Source organism: Mus caroli, chromosome 10 (genome assembly GCF_900094665.2).
Source record: "Mus caroli chromosome 10, CAROLI_EIJ_v1.1, whole genome shotgun sequence".
Lineage (NCBI taxonomy): Eukaryota > Metazoa > Chordata > Mammalia > Rodentia > Muridae > Mus > Mus caroli.
Window position 1 is genome coordinate 87,567,138 of NC_034579.1, and position 15,928 is coordinate 87,583,065.

Sequence of the window (15,928 nt, forward strand, 5' to 3'; positions counted from 1 at the left end):
AAAAAAAAAAAAAAAAAAAAACCAGCAGTGTGAGCAGAGAAAACCCATCGTCTCAAAGCCCTCAACAGTGTCACTTACGCATTTTAGCAAAAGCTTAAAATCTCAAGTAAATACTCAACCTAAATTCACTTTCTTGCCTGTTAAGTAATATTCACAAGGACTTTAGACATTAGTTTAGGGAAATTGGAAAAGTAAACATATATACTGACCACACAAAGCTCTACAAATACAAGTGTTTGTCCTTTAAAGTCTCATTTATTCCATCAACTCTCTAGGTAGCCTAGGATGACCCTGAACTCATGCGCATTTTCTTTTTTAAAAGACAGCTTTACTATGTAGTTCTGGCTGACTTTGCTATGGAGATCAGACAGGCCTTGACCTCACAGTGGACACCGCCAAACCTGTACCCTTTATTATTTGGTGGTGGTGGTGGTGGGGGTTCCACTGTGTGGCCGTGGCAATTCTAGAACTCAGACATGCTTTGCGCTCACAGACATCCACCTGCCTCTTCCTCTTAAGTGCTGGAATTAAAGGGGCCAAGCCACCATGCCTGGTTTCCAGCTCCCACCACCAACTGATATTGGGGGCTGAATGTCAGACTATTGAGCTATATACCCAGCCCTGGTCCAATATTTTGTATTTGAGCATATTGTATATAAAACAATGACCTGAATGGGGAAAAAAATGTACAATCATATGAAAACAAAATGAATGTCAATATTCAAATAATTTCCAGTTTAAGTAGGATGCTTTAAACCTAAAGCAAACAAAACTCTGCCCCAGTACAGCTTTAGAGAAAGGGAGCCAAGAACAAAGCTTGGTGTTTAGTATTCACAGCTCCATCTACTGCTTACAAAAGGCATCCTGCCAGCCCAGGAGGCATGGCTGAGTGGAAGATGGGACGGGATTACCCCATACTCACCACTTATATGTGTTCCAAAGTCTATCTTACAGATGTCATCATACTGCAAGACTGTCGTGTCACCAGCATTGGGAGTGTAATGGGCAGCACAGTTGTTGAGAGAACACCCAGTGGGGAACGCCAGGCCTGCATTTAACCCATTTTCCTTTATTAGCTTTCGGGAACAGTCTTCCAACTTCTCACTGAAAGACAAAGGATTTGTTTTCAGTTTCATACCTTAAAAACCTGGTTACTTTCTGGGAATGATATGAGTACTTTCTGAATGTGGAGCTCATCACAAGAGACACGGAAATAAATCTCTGCCATCCCAAACTCAAGAGAACACTCTACTCTGAACTTCAGTTACCAGCCAATTTATAAGTTTCAACTTACACCAAATTTAAGTTGCTGCTACAAGCTGCACGTCATGTGCACATGTGTACACACACATATACGGTTTAATGTTATGTACCTGGGTGCTCTGCCTGCATGTATGTACCACCTGCATGCCTGGTGCCGAAAGAGGCCAGAAAAAAAGCAGCAGAAGCCCTCCATGGAGTTACAAACAACTGTGAGCTGCCACTGCGCTGCCATGTGGGTGCTGGGAATTCCACCCAGGACAGCTTGAAGAGCAGCCAGTGTTCTCTCAACCACTGAACCATCTCTCCAGTCTCATAGTGTGTATTTTAAAAATTATTTTAAGTAAGAGAATTCTCTTCTCTGCTAATCATTTCACAAGGTAAGAAGAATAATTTTACTAGTTCCCTCACTACATTTGTGTATAGAAATGTAAGAATTCCTATTTCTGAGCTGGAGATATGGCTCAGTGGTTAAGAGCACTGACTGCTCTTCCAGAGGTCCTGAGTTTAATTTCCCAGCAACCACATGGTGGCTCACAACCATCTGTAATGGGATCTGATGCAGTCATTCTGGTGTGTCTGAAGAGAGCAGTGGTGTACTAAATAAAATAGTGAAAGAAAGAAAGAAAGAAAGAAAGAAAGAAAGAAAGAAAGAAAGATAGATAGATAGATAAGATAGATAGATAGATGGATTACTGGTAGTAAATAAACAATTTCCAGAGAGAAAATTAGTCACTACTGTATACAAGTACACCCAAATAAAACTGTACACAAAAGAACATGCTGATGTGCAAATGTATGCAAGCTGCATAGTTCTCTGCTTGTACAAGAACAGTGACTGAGGAGACACAGAATCTCTACCTAAGATAAAGAATCTCTACCTAAGATAAAGAATGTTACTAACAAAAGACTAGTAACAGCCAATTTTAACTAAGAAGCTAGTCAGGACTAAAATGACCACCTCCCCTGACTCCTTAAAAAGACAGGGTTCACTAAATAGCTGGTTGGAATTCACCATGTGGACCAGAATGACCTGGCACTCAGAAATCTACCTACCCCCTTCCATAGGAGTAAGGTGTGAACCACCATGCCCATGTTTTATAGAACCATGTTCCACCTACCAGATTTCTATCATCGTCATCCCAGGCTTGATCCAGCTCATGACATATTTCCTAACTTGCCGATGTGCCTCCGCAGCTTCTCGGAAGTCGTTCCAGATCTCCTCACTGGCCTGGTCTAGGGCCTTTTTTTCCTCACTTGTGGTTCTCCAAGCAGCTGTCCGCCTTTGGAATAGGCACAGCACAGTATGAGTCATTTACAAAACCGCACAAGAATATTAAAAGCTGAGAGATTAAAAAATATACCAAGCAATGTAAAACATTGCAAATATAGTCTCAGTTTTTATATATTAAACAAAAAATGTTTAATATTCAAAGCCACATGCTTACAATTAATCCAACTTACATGAAGCCCGTCTAAAAGAGTATTACAGGAAACAAATCCCTCACGTTCAGACTTCATCATAACCAGGAGGACTAATCATTTTCTACTCACAGGAAATGGCCAAGAGAACAGAAGTATGAGAATTCAGAACTGAAGCGGGTACTGTTTGAAGGTGAGGTCATACTTGCTTATACAAGCCATCAAAGGCGTACAGCAGCTAATAGCGACACAGTGCCTTCCATATCATCTGGGTCCCAGAAATCCCCTAATCCCTCCACGCTGTAGACAACAAGACTGCAAATCCCCGGTATCAAATGCTTTTATACGGATGCAGAGTCCATGTGCAAATCCTCCGCAGACTCTTTAAAACTCAGTCTGAAGTTGTGTTGCTTTAAAAACAGTTATTTATATTTACTTGTCTGCATAAGTTAAGTATAGGACGCATACTTATACCTATAATCCCAGCCCTTAGGCTGAGGCAGGAAGATTGCCATGAACCTGAGACCAGCCAGGAATACACAGTGAGTCCCAGGCTTAGCCTGAGGTACATGGCAAGATTCCATCTCAAAAACAAACAAAAAAACCCCACAAAAATGAAAACAAAACCACACACACACACACACACACACACACACACACACACACACACACCTAAACACACAAAAAAACCTCGCCTAAGTCTGCATCTTCTAGGTGAGATTCATCTTTGGGGTCGGGGCACTTTTTCAGAGCCTTTGCGGCTCCAGTCAAAGGTTCTCCTCCCCTGCGATCCACCCTGACAACTGACCTCTTGTTTCTCCGGCCCTCCCACACCCCCAGTGCTCTATGGGTTTGTATGCATGCCCTATACAAGGCTGAGCCCTGGTTCACAAGGACACCGAGTCTGGCAGATTCTTGTATCTAGTACCTAACAATCTATATGCCCCACCTCCAACATGCAGCATAGTATCTAGTAATGAAAGCCAATGACGACCAAGCAGCATGTTTTCAAAAACATAACTCTTTTAGAATGAATTAGCTTTAGAAATGTGTTATAATTTTTACATATTCTTTTGTTTTTTTTATGACAGGAGATCACTATGTAGCTAGCCCTGGCTATTCTGAAACTCACTATGTGGACCGAGCTGGCCTTGAACTCAGATTTTTACCTCCCTTTGCCTCTCGAGCGCTGAGATTAAACCATTTACTACCATGCCTAGCTTACTTTTCTTTTTAACTTTATGTGCATCAGTGTTTGGTAGCGTGTACATTTCTGTACCCCCTGTGTGCCTGGTGCCCAGAGGCCAAAAGACGGTGTCAGATCCTCTGAAACTGGAGTTATAGACAGCTGTAAGCTGCCATGTGGGTGCTGTGAACTAAACCTGGGTCCCATGGAAGAACAGCCAGAGTGCTCTTGAGCACCAAGCCATCGCTTCCTTCTAGTTCTAGACATTCTTACACTGCTGCAGAACAGAGTACAATTTAGTGGCACTAGCTCACTTAAGTTACAAAAGTTACTCCTTCAAGGACTTACTTGTTTCTGTCTCTACAACCAGTGATTGAGCAGACTATAGTCTGCAGATAAATCCACCCTGGTGCCCGCTTTGTAAATAACATTGTATTGCAACATAGCTATGCGTATTTGTTTACATGTAGACTATAGTTTTATCTGTGTATTTGAGTATGTGCATATGTGAGGTCGGAGGTCAACATCCTCTGTCTATGGCTCTCTTAGGTCTCTCACTAGACCTGAAGCTTAGGAACTGAGAACAACCACTAGCCTCAGGGATCTTGCTGCTGGCCCCACGCACTGGAATTATAGGCATATGCCACATCTGACTTCTTACATAGTTCTAGGGATCCACACTCAGGTCCCCATGGCTATGTGGGTCTGACTCAAAAGGCCTTGCATGTATTTGGAAAAAGCTCTTCCTGAGCAACATTGCCAGTCCGCCACAGAGTCTTTCATAATACAAATACGCTAACACCTAAGGCCGAATCCGGGATGACCCATCACAGGTTATGACTGCTCTAAACCTTGGACTTTTAAATCAGCAAACACCTCAAACTGCCTTGACTCACTGTCAAGCTTTTTACTTCTGACTGCTGCTGCTGCTTGTAAATCCACACCGAGCACCTCAAACTTCCTGCAAAGGCCCAAAGGAAATGGCCCACTTCATCCTGGCATTCAACAGAAACTTCTTAGGCTTATCTTTCTGTTAGGAAATATATGCTATCTAGCTACTGGTATGACCAAATAAAACAGTACACGAATGTCAGGCTTAATTTATTAGAGTAGCATAAAAATACCTTTCAAACCTTATTATAAATGATTATAGTAGGTAACTTCATCTTTGATATTTCCTCCAATTCTTATCCTCATCTCTTACCTCTCAAGTACAGCTGTGTACCACCATGTGCAGTTATAAGCATGCTGGGAAAAAGACCAGGGATTTACACATGTAAACCAGGCATTCTACCAACTGGGCTACATTCCTAAGATTCCTTTTAATGTCTTGCCATCTTAACAGTGGACATACTGGGCAGGAAAATAAAAGTAAAAATCAAATCAAACAAAAAACAACCCCAACAACAAACAAACTCAGGAGTAGCTGCACAGTCCTGTAATCCCTGCAGAGGCAGGAGGATCTCTGTGAGTTTAAGGCCGACCTGAACAGTGAGCTCCACAGTAAGACCCAAATGAACAAAAGTATATACATATCAAACAATATTTTGTTGTTATTGTCCTTTGAAACTTGCTCTGTAGACCAGGCTGGCCTCAAACTCAGAGATCCACCTGCCTCTGCCTCCCAAGTGGTGGGATTTTTGAATCCAGTACACGGAAACTTTTTTTTTTTTTTTTGGTTTTCGAGACAGGGTTTCTCTGTGTAGCCCTGGCTGTCCTGGCACTCACTTTGTAGACCAGACTGGAATTACACTGGGAAATTGGATGCTCTAATAAATATAATGAATGGGTGTTGGGGAGGGTTAATGTGAACAAAATGCAATGATCTACATGTATTGGAGTTACAGGTGGTTGTGGTCCATCCAACACGGGTGCTGGGAACCAAACTTGAGTCCTATGTAAAAGCAGCAAGCTCCATTAACCACAGAGCTACCTCTTTAGCCCCTGTATATGGGTTATTAAATGATAAGNATCTTGCTGAGCCCCGACGGTCACTGGATGCATGAAATGATTCTTGTGGATTTCTTGGTACTTCTCATGAAACCCTTGCTTTCTCACACGAGGGTTGCTGGATACCTTCTCCTGCCTCTTGCTGCTCCTGGGCTGCGATGTCACTCACTTGTAACCAACACTGCTTTGAAACGGAGTATGGCACAGCAGAGAACTGAACCAATACCAGAACTGTGCCCTCTGTGCTCCAAAAATGTGAACTAACTAATCCTCTTTTACTTATAAAAGTTAGTGATTCCGGACTGGTTAATACAGACATGTTGGAAGGGTTGAGGGTGTGGCTTTTAAAATAACACTCAGCTGAGATGGTCAAGGTTCTGGACTAGACGCCCAACACGGGAAAACTACAGACGGATCAGAGTGATTTTATTTCCATCTTACAAATGAAGTGCAGTGTCCCAGCACCCGTGTTGGATGGACCACAACCACCTGTAACTCCAATACATGTAGATCATTGCATTTTGTTCACATTAACCCTCCCCAACACCCATTCATTATATTTATTAGAGCATCCAATTTCCCAGTGTAATTCCAGTCCTCTGAATTCAGAAAGCAGAGGGCTCTCGCTGCCCTTGTGGACCAATAGCGGAGGCCAATGGGAGCAGAGACCGGGTGTGTTAAAGCCCTGCCAGCCCTTTTGGTGCATAAGACACACAGGGACCAGCTGCAGGGAGGCAGATCAATTTTACATGGACTGATCCAAGGCATGTATAATTTCGGGAGACAGGGAGGTGTAGAAACATCCAGGATGGTTTTTAAATTGTTGACAAATCAAAAAAGTATTTTCTTCATTTTATCATTTCCTAAGCAATATATATCACCTGTAAAATTAATAGCTGCCACTCAAGACTACTTATGAAATTTAGAAATAGGCTTATCAAACTTCAGAAATCAAAACCATAGAAAATCTTATCTAATTTTTAACTCCAGTTCCATACTTGCAAAATACTCATGCATGTAAAAAAACAAAAACCAGTTTTAAAAAAAAACAAACCCAAAGATAGGCCAGTGGTAGACTTAAGGAAGTTAGCAGGCCTGGGTGCTCTAATCCCAGCACACAGGATGCAGAAGCAGGTGGGCCAACACAGGGGTTACATAATGAACACTCAGCTAGTCAAGAGTTACAGTGAGACACTGTCTCCCTAATAGGGCCAGCTAGGTGGCTCAGTGGGTAGACATGCTTGCCACCATGCTTCCTGATCTGAGGTCAATCACCAGAACCTACACAGTGGAAGGAGAGAACCAATTCTCAGACACTGTCCTCTGTCCCCCACATCCAGTACACAAGTGGCTGCCTTTCCCCTCCCCACACAAATGCAAAACAAAAAGCCAACAACTAAAAGATGTTCAAAATCATTAACAGTGTAATTATTGTAAACTGCTATTCAATTCTACAATCCCACTTCTGGAAAATTATTCCATCATAGTAAAATTATCCATACATAATACACTACCTATTTATCTAAAATGTTTATTATAAAAAATAACAGTGGCAAAAAAAAAACCAAAACCAAAAAACATAGGAGACAAAGTAATGCTCATCAATTAGAAGAATGAGAGGAAAAATCTGATACACTTATTTACATCACAGAATCCTAAAGCCATTCAAAAGAACTGAGTCACTTATACCACAGAATACTAAAATCATTCAAAAGAATAACAAGAGCTATTCTTCTAACTTGGAGGGACTTCCAAGAGGTAGTACTATATTAGAAAAGGTGGAAAAATGCTTATGTTTTAGATATAAAAATTATATAAAAATATAAAATAAATGATCGAACACTCCCCTCATATAAACAGACACAAAAGTACACATATATGAGCATAGAAAAATACGGAAGGCTACCTGCTAGATGGTTAACATGGGTCTGGAAGGAAGGGAAAGAAGAGGGAACAAGCAAAATAAAAAAAAAAACAATTAAAAGATTATATTTGAAAATAAATGTGATCATATCACATGTACTATGAGAGTTTATGTAATTAATGTAAATTACATGTACTTAAGACATTTTAAGGCTGGGACCATAATAGATGAATTCAAAGAAAAGATGTCCATGTCATAAAATTTTAGAACTTTATAAATTTCCTAACAATACTCATATCTGGGGATGAGGGAGGTGAATTTTTAACAACATTTACTGATTTCAATGTTTATAAGCCAATGAAACCATGCTACAGTAGAAGCTTTCTTAACCAATTACTCCACGCACTGTACTCCACGCAATGCTCCTGATTCCATCTTTAAGGCACACCATGGTATTCTCTATAAAGCCAGCAGGCGCCTGTTCTGGCGACAGCACTAACTTACCCAGTGCTTACATCTGTTCCTGGTCTAGGAGCTTTACACCTATCACTGCTGCACAGCAGTCTAGGGAGGGTCCACTTTATGAATGGGGATGTTACCTGCCCGTGTCACAAAGCCAACTCAAGTGTTAGACATGAGATTCAAATGCAGTTCCATGTCCAGCAACCATAAAATGAATTCTCTATGATCATCTGCTGACCATCTGAAACACCCTTAAAGACCACTTCTAGTGCTGGTGAGCCTGCTCCCAAAGCTGCTGAGTCATCTGTGTTACTTAGTCGCTCGCCAACTCACTATGGTACATAAAGGAGCTGCTTCTGTGAAAACTCAACCAACTACCGTGGAAAGCTTCAATCCAAGATGAATCACTTAAAAACATTCTGTGCGGGACTGGAGAGCTGGCTCAGCAGGTAGAGCACTGCTGCTGCTGTTTGCAGAGGAGGTTCAGTTCCCAGAACCCACAGGAGGCTCACCACCATTTGTAATTCCCACTTCAGGGGACCCAAAGCGCTCTTGTGACTTCCACGGACACCAGCATGCATGTGGTGCATATACATGCAGCAAGACACTCATGCACATATAATAAAATAAATATATCTTAGAAAAGATAATGTTTTCTTATCAAATTAAGTACAGGGGAGACCTGTGGGAAGCAAGCAGGATAGTAACAAAGGTAATTCCACATAAAGGTGGAAGGGGGCTGACTCCATAGGGGCGTGTGCATACATGCACACAAACACATAGGTTTTTAATTTAAAAAAGGAATAACAGTGGGAGCTATGGAGATGGCGCAGTAGCTAAAATGCTGAGTCAGGTGTGAGAAGAAAGTTCAGATCCCCAACACCCAAGTAAGAAAGCGGTGTGTGTGGTGGTGTGCCGCTGAAGCCCAGTGCTGCAGGGTGCTGTCAGACAGGCAGGCCCAGAGGATCACTGGTCACCCACCAAAACAGCAAGCTCTAGGTTCAGGGAGACAGACAGATACCTAGCCCACCCCCACACATGCTCACCAACTATACATGTTTTCAGGGGAAATGTCACACCAAGTACACGGTCACTCATCACTTTGCTCATCTTCCCAAAAACCCAAGATGAAATGAACAGATAAAAGCATTATGAACACTTTATGAAGAAGAACAAGTGTGATCTCCTGCAAATCCATGCTAAAAGACTAAGATGAACAAGCAAGCTAACTTTGTAAGACTTCCTTTTTTTTTTTTTTTTAATACCCACCCTAACCTACTGTTCTGATTAACCAACCTGCTACTGGTCCCAATTATTTTGGGTAAGAAGTCTTCTACTGTATTTTCTTTGCAACAAGTCGAAAACTTTTAGTAAAATTGAAATTTCTGCAAGAAGTTAAAGTGGCTTTAGCACTGGGCTACAGTAGTCAAAGTCAAACGGGAAGCTGTGGTATGATTCTTACCCATCTTGTGTGGGTGGGTATTCACACTCTTGTCCTTTGGGAAATACACCATTAGGATACAGGTCACATATTGGAACTGAGGGAGGGTCTGTTTGAACTTTTGCTGTGAGATACAAATATTCAGTTATACTATCTACAAAAACAATAAAACAACCATATTTGAACAGTACAATATACAAGTTATTAATAAAACCTTACCATATTCACACTTTAAATTATGGGACCTCTCATTAAGGATTTACCCAAAATCTAGTCATTTCAGAGCTAGTAGACAGTCAGAAATTATGTTCTTCCTGCTGCTCTAATAGAAGAATTGCTTCTACTGTCCTCTGTAGAAATACCAAGTATGCAAAGGCAACCAATCATACTAACAATCCTGAGGCTAACAGCTAAAGACAATGCCCACAGACTGCTAACTCCAGCTCGTTTGTTTCTCTGACATGATTATGGTCCAGAGCAAGTTCTAGAGTCTTCCTCAGACCCGGGGTTACTAGTCACGGTCAATCTAATAAGACTCGTAAGACACTAACGTCCTCTCTTCTTCTTCTTCTTTTTCTTCTTCTTCCCAGTTGTGCCATCAGCATCACCATCTCCATCTGAGGAAACAATTCAAACACACTCATTTAGACAAAGTATGTGCATCCACAGACACTCACAGTGCCTCCTCCCTTCAGCACTGACGGTGCTCACTCAACACTCTGAGGAGGGTTTCTTCTTAATGTTTCTAGAGTTAAGATTAAGGTATGACATTAAAAACATTAGCAGTTTTTACTCTGAATTACTCTAATAAGTGCTGAGTAAAATGCATATTTTAATTTTTTTCTTTTTCATTTTGTTTGTTTGTTTTTCCAGACAGGGCTCCTCTGTGCAGCTCTACCTGTCCAGGAGCTCACTCTGTAGAGCAGGATGGCCTGGTCTCAGAGATCACCTACCTGTCTTCCAAATGCTGGGATTGAAGGCGTGTGCTACCACTGCTGGCTTACTGTTTGTTTTTATAGTTATTGGAGAAAAAGAGTTCTGGGTCAAATTGTATGCAAAAATTAATATGCATATACATATTCTCTAGGTTCACGGGTTTCAATCAATCTCTAAAGGGCTAGATATGGTCATGCCAGAAATCTCAGCACTTGGAAGGCTGAATTTCAAGCTAGGTTAGTGCTTCAAAGAAACAAACAACAAAACAAACCAACAGTGCTCAGAAATGAGACTTAAGAACTGTTACGAAACACCCAACTCTGTCCACAAACCGGTGCTATGAAATAGAGATATAAACAAGCTATCTTCCAGGACAAGTACAAGTTGATGATCTAACCATATGCTCAGCAAGTTATGTATTAAATGTCCCTCAGTGATATGACCTGAACAGTAATTTTAGCAATCTATACCTAAGAAACAATGTCAAGTGGCCAGGGACAGCTCAGTGGTTAAGAACACTCACTGGCTGCCGTTTCTGAGGAACTGGGTTCAATTCCCAGCACCCATGGCAACTCACAACTGTAACTTTAGTTCTAGAGCATCTGTAGCCTGATGCCCTCTTCTAGACTCCACAGGCACCAGGCAAACATGGTAAACAGAAATCATTTCGTTTAAAGTCAAACGACCAGTTTTCTTTTTTGAAGCATACTCCTTTAAATCCTGGATTCATAAGAGAGTCATTATTAAAAAGGTTTTCTTAGCAAACACTTCAATCTTCTAATTAATCACACAAAAATTGTTATCATTGGTTTATAATGATGCCTTTTTATCTGTGCGCTTCTTAAAAAGACCAATTAGACATCTGTTGTTAATAAACTACACACAGTAACAAGTATGCAGTAATTGCACTCTACTAAAAAATGTTCTTTTAGTTTATCCTTTTCCTTTCTTTACTTAAAAGAAGCAGTTTGGAAGGAGATGTTTTTAGTTTGTTACATTTAATTACAGGACATTTGTAGGTCCACTGCAGAGTATGATAAAAACACTAATACTGGTTAAAATGTCCAACATAAAAATATTTTACAATACACAACTTTTGATGTCATATAATTATATAACTGGATTCATATAGCCTCTGGTGTTTGTTAGGTACCAAGCAATAGGCACAGGAGAATAAAGCAAGGTAATCACTCAATATCTAGTATACAGCTTCAAACATTAAGCTAAAGCAAAGACTTCAAGATATATAAGCCATGCGGCTGTGAGATGGCTCAGTGGGTAAGAGCACTGACTCCTCTTCCAAAGGTTCTGAGTTCAATTCCCAGCAACCACATGGTGGCTCACAACCACCCGTAATGAGAGTCTGAAGTCAGCTACAGTGTGCTTATGTATAATAAATAAATCTTTAAAAAAAAAAGATATATAAGCCATTTTACAGATAACTAAAAATCTTCCATGCTGCATGAACTTGAGTGTTATTAGCTTCTTTCTAGAGGGACTTCTTTAACTTTAAATGGGATAGTTAAACCATCCTCTAATAAAAAGCTTCCTTTGATCTTCTAGCATCCTTTGGAAGTGCCTTAACTCAATGCTCCAGGTGTGACTCATTACAAAGTAACAGCCACTCTTTAGCTGGTAACAGGAAGCCACCAGAGCCAGGATCTGAATATTGATATATGCTTCTGGTTCTAACCATTTTAATAGACCAAAATTTACACTTTTGCATGTCATTTGTCCTCCTTAGCATCCCAAGACACCCCTAACAAAGACTATTCCATCATTAATACTATACCCAACTCAGTGGTTATTTGCTGAACTGACTACAGAAGTCCACGTTAAACAAAGCTCTAGGACCTAGAGAGGGACTGCGCCTCAGTGACCAGAGTACACTTGGTCAGCACCAAGAAGGTGCCCACGGGATGAGAAGGTCTAGGTAATCCTTAGCTACATAGCAAGTCTGAGGCCAGCCTGGACTACAGGAGATGCTGTCTATAAAAAATTAATTCAATCCTCACTTTATTTAAAAATTATTAAGGAATATACTTAGATATAGCAGCTAAAAATGTACAAGACCTCTTAAAAAGAAAGACCTTAAAGGCAGGTTGATTTTATGGAGAGGACACAAAAAGTGCCACCTATACTAGGATATAAATTAAATGTCATAGAAATTAAACTTTGTACTGCAAGCAAAGCTATCAGCAAAGTAGCCATTACAAACGAGAAAATATGTATAAAACATACATCTAGAACATACCAAAAAAAAAAAACAACAACCAAAAAACCCAGCTCAGTGGCAATCAATCAAATAGAAGAGAACCACAGGCACTTACTTCAGTACTGGGTGAAGCCGTAAGGACAGAACAGGCTCCTCTCTCATCAACTGAACTACAGGGACTAAAACTGCACACTCACCACAGAGGCTGTCACTCACGGCTGACATTATCAGTGTCTAACGAGGGCACTAACGATGGAGAGTACTCTGCTGACTGAATGCTTAGGTAGGACAGTTTTTCTCTCCATTGTTCTGACTGTCCTAGAATTCAGCATGGAAAGCAGACTGCCTTGAAACTCACAAAAATCTGCCTGCCTCTGCCTGCTTAGTGCTGGGATTAAAGGTGTGTGTCAACTCCTGACTTGACAGTTTTTTATGAGGCATAGCACTATGGTATGTGAGAAAGGGATGGCTTGTAAAGGCTGACAGAGCATCAAAGGGCCTTTCTACTCCTAGGTATTTACCCAGAGAAATGAAAACTCTGCACCAAGATGTGTATATAAATGACTGACTGCATTAGCATGCACCATGATCAAAACCACAGCAGCTGTAACCAGTAAACAGGCATCTGGAATACCACTCAGCAGTAAAAAGAAATGCATTAATAATTTCTAAAAAGGAACGTAACAACTAAATGACTGTCAAAACTATGAAGTAGGTGCTAGGCTATGTCCCATCCCATTAGGTAAGACAGCTTGCTACATAAGCCTGAGACAGGCCTGGAGTTTAAATGTCCAGCACCCATGTAAAAGTCAGGCATAGCTACATATGCCTATACCTCAGCACTGTGGAACCAACAGGCAGATCACGGGTGCTCCAGCAAGCCGGGCTAAAGGTTCAGTGAGAGTCCCTAACTCAAGGGAATGAATGAGGCAGAGAGAGCAAGACATGCACTGGCCTCTTCTGTCTCCATACTTAAGTCTGTGCTGTTGTAAGGTTACACAACTGCACATTAGTTTCTAAACCCACCAATCTATATACTTTAAAAGTAAATACTATTTTGAACAACTTGTTTAATGGTTTTGGCAGTAATGACCTCCCTATGAGAACATGTCTCTCAAAAAGTTCTCCTTTCTAGAGGGGAAGAAGAGAGAACACAAGAGAAAGAACGGCTGCAGAGTCGCAATTCCTACTTCATGGGTGTGATTACCCATAGTCTTTAGTCATGCATGCACAAATGGTAGCCTTGTGTGCTCTGCTGCCTTGTCAGCCTGCGTATGGAAACAGCATTGAAAGCTCTTAATTCAAGAGGAGTGGGAGCCCTCCCAATAAACATGCTCTGGATGAAAGGCAAATAAATACAGAATGGAAGCCAGGTGTGACAGTGCACACCCTTTATACTAACACACAGAAGGCTGGGGCAGGAAGATCCTGAGGTCAAAGCCAGCCTAGCCTACAATAGATCTGCCTCAAATATAAGACACTGCCACATGACCACAGGACCAACTTTTCACACTGGTCCTCAACAATTTCAAGTTCAATGCATCTGACGTCAGATCCAACACCTTCCTGTCTGCAGTCATCCTTCCTCAGTCTTTAAACTCTCTGACTTCATTATCTCTTAGACTGAAAGTCCCTATCACTACTCCATTAAACCCTCCCTTAGATCCCTATCTACAACAGCCAGTTTAAATATTCATTACCACATGCAGAGCCAATTGCTAAGTGGCCTCAAAAAAAAAAAAAAAAAAATCTTGCCTTTCCTGTTTCTCCTCAGGCTCTCTCTAAGAATCCTCACTTTCACTATTCAGCACGATTCAAAACTTCCTCAGAATAATCCCTACTCAAACAATGGTCTTTTCCATTGGAATTATTTGATTGGTTTTCTTTTCTTTCCTCTTCTTCAGATAGGTTCTCACTATGTAGACTAGGCTGACATCAAGAGATCTGCCTGCCTCTGCCTTCCATGTACCAGCAATGCCAAGCTCCATGTTGGATTTATTTAAGCCCCAATGCTTCCAAGAAGAGTTAATTTGCATTGAATGGTAAAAAGCACACCAAGAATGCCTTTTCAGCCGGGCAGTGGTGGCGCACGCCTTTAACCCCTACACTTGGCAGAGGCAGGCAGATTTCTGAGTTTGAGGTCAGCCTAGTTTACAAAGAGAGTTCCAGGACAGCCAGGGCTACACAGTCTTGAACCCCCCTCCCCCAAAAGAGTGCCTTTTTGTCTCTCAACCACACCAACCAGTTTTCTTTAAAAGAAAATGTCTGTTTTCTCACCACCACCCCTGGCTCCCCCAGGTTTATTCAAAAGAGAGGCCATGATCATCTGGGCCTGCTTTACTAACTCTTGGGAAAGCAGAGGCAGGAGGCGTCCCCCTAATCCTCACTGGGTAAAGGCATTTACTGTCAAGCCTGACAGCCTGAGTTTGAACCTAGGGTTTCACATGGTGAAGACAGACAACTCCCTCAAGCTGTGCTTGTAGCTCCACACAGGCATCACCAGCAATCATGCATACATACAAAAAAATAAATAAATAAAATAAATGAATTTAAAAAAAAAAAAAACCTTTACATAATGTTGACTCTGGTTGTCAAAATGAATTAGCAAAGTATTTAACTCAAACTGGGAGTAAACTATCAATCTAACATACAAGTCTCCTTTTCAATGTTAATGAGATTCAGGCAAGTTTATAACAAGGCACACTTCAAGGCATGCACTGTGAGGTTCCACACAGTGAGACCCACAGCAGCCTATCAGATTGCCTACAATCTGAAAATCCCTTTCTTTTTAAAGCAATAACCTGAAGCAAGACAGAGAAACTGAGGCCTGCTTAAGGCTCCTTGAAGGCAGTGAGCCCCACTTCCTAAAGAAAAAGAACTATTCAAATAACCTTACCCAGGTAGCAGCTGAAAAGCATAACCTGCACATTGGTGTCCTTAAGGTAGGAACAGCTAGTGCTGGCAGCAGACAACCCCAAACTCAAAGAACAGGAAAGCCCCACTTACTCCTGCGCTAAAACATAGGTTTTCCTAATCTTCTCTCCCTCCACTGCTTTCCTGACAGCACCGAGTACTAGAATTTTAAGTTTCTGTAAAGGCATTCCTATAATACCCAGATCCACTTATCCACTTAGGTTAAAAATGCTCAAGGGTGCAGCTGGGCACGAGGAAGCCAACTGATACATACGGGGG

The 15,928-nt window shown here is 41.3% G+C and overlaps 1 protein-coding gene across 2 annotated transcripts in view; it reads right to left on the reverse strand.

The window, feature by feature from the left end:
• Metap2 (methionyl aminopeptidase 2) overlaps positions 1–15,928 on the reverse strand; it is a 28,761-nt gene that overhangs the window by 9,358 nt on the left and 3,475 nt on the right. For both annotated transcript variants that reach the window (XM_021173585.2, XM_021173586.1), the window contains exons 3-6: positions 10,137–10,202; positions 9,607–9,709; positions 2,382–2,543; positions 923–1,104 (exon numbers count right to left, since the gene is read on the reverse strand). In XM_021173585.2, coding sequence (XP_021029244.1) covers positions 923–1,104; positions 2,382–2,543; positions 9,607–9,709; positions 10,137–10,202 — 513 coding nt within the window. The remainder of the gene's footprint in view (positions 1–922; positions 1,105–2,381; positions 2,544–9,606; positions 9,710–10,136; positions 10,203–15,928) is intronic.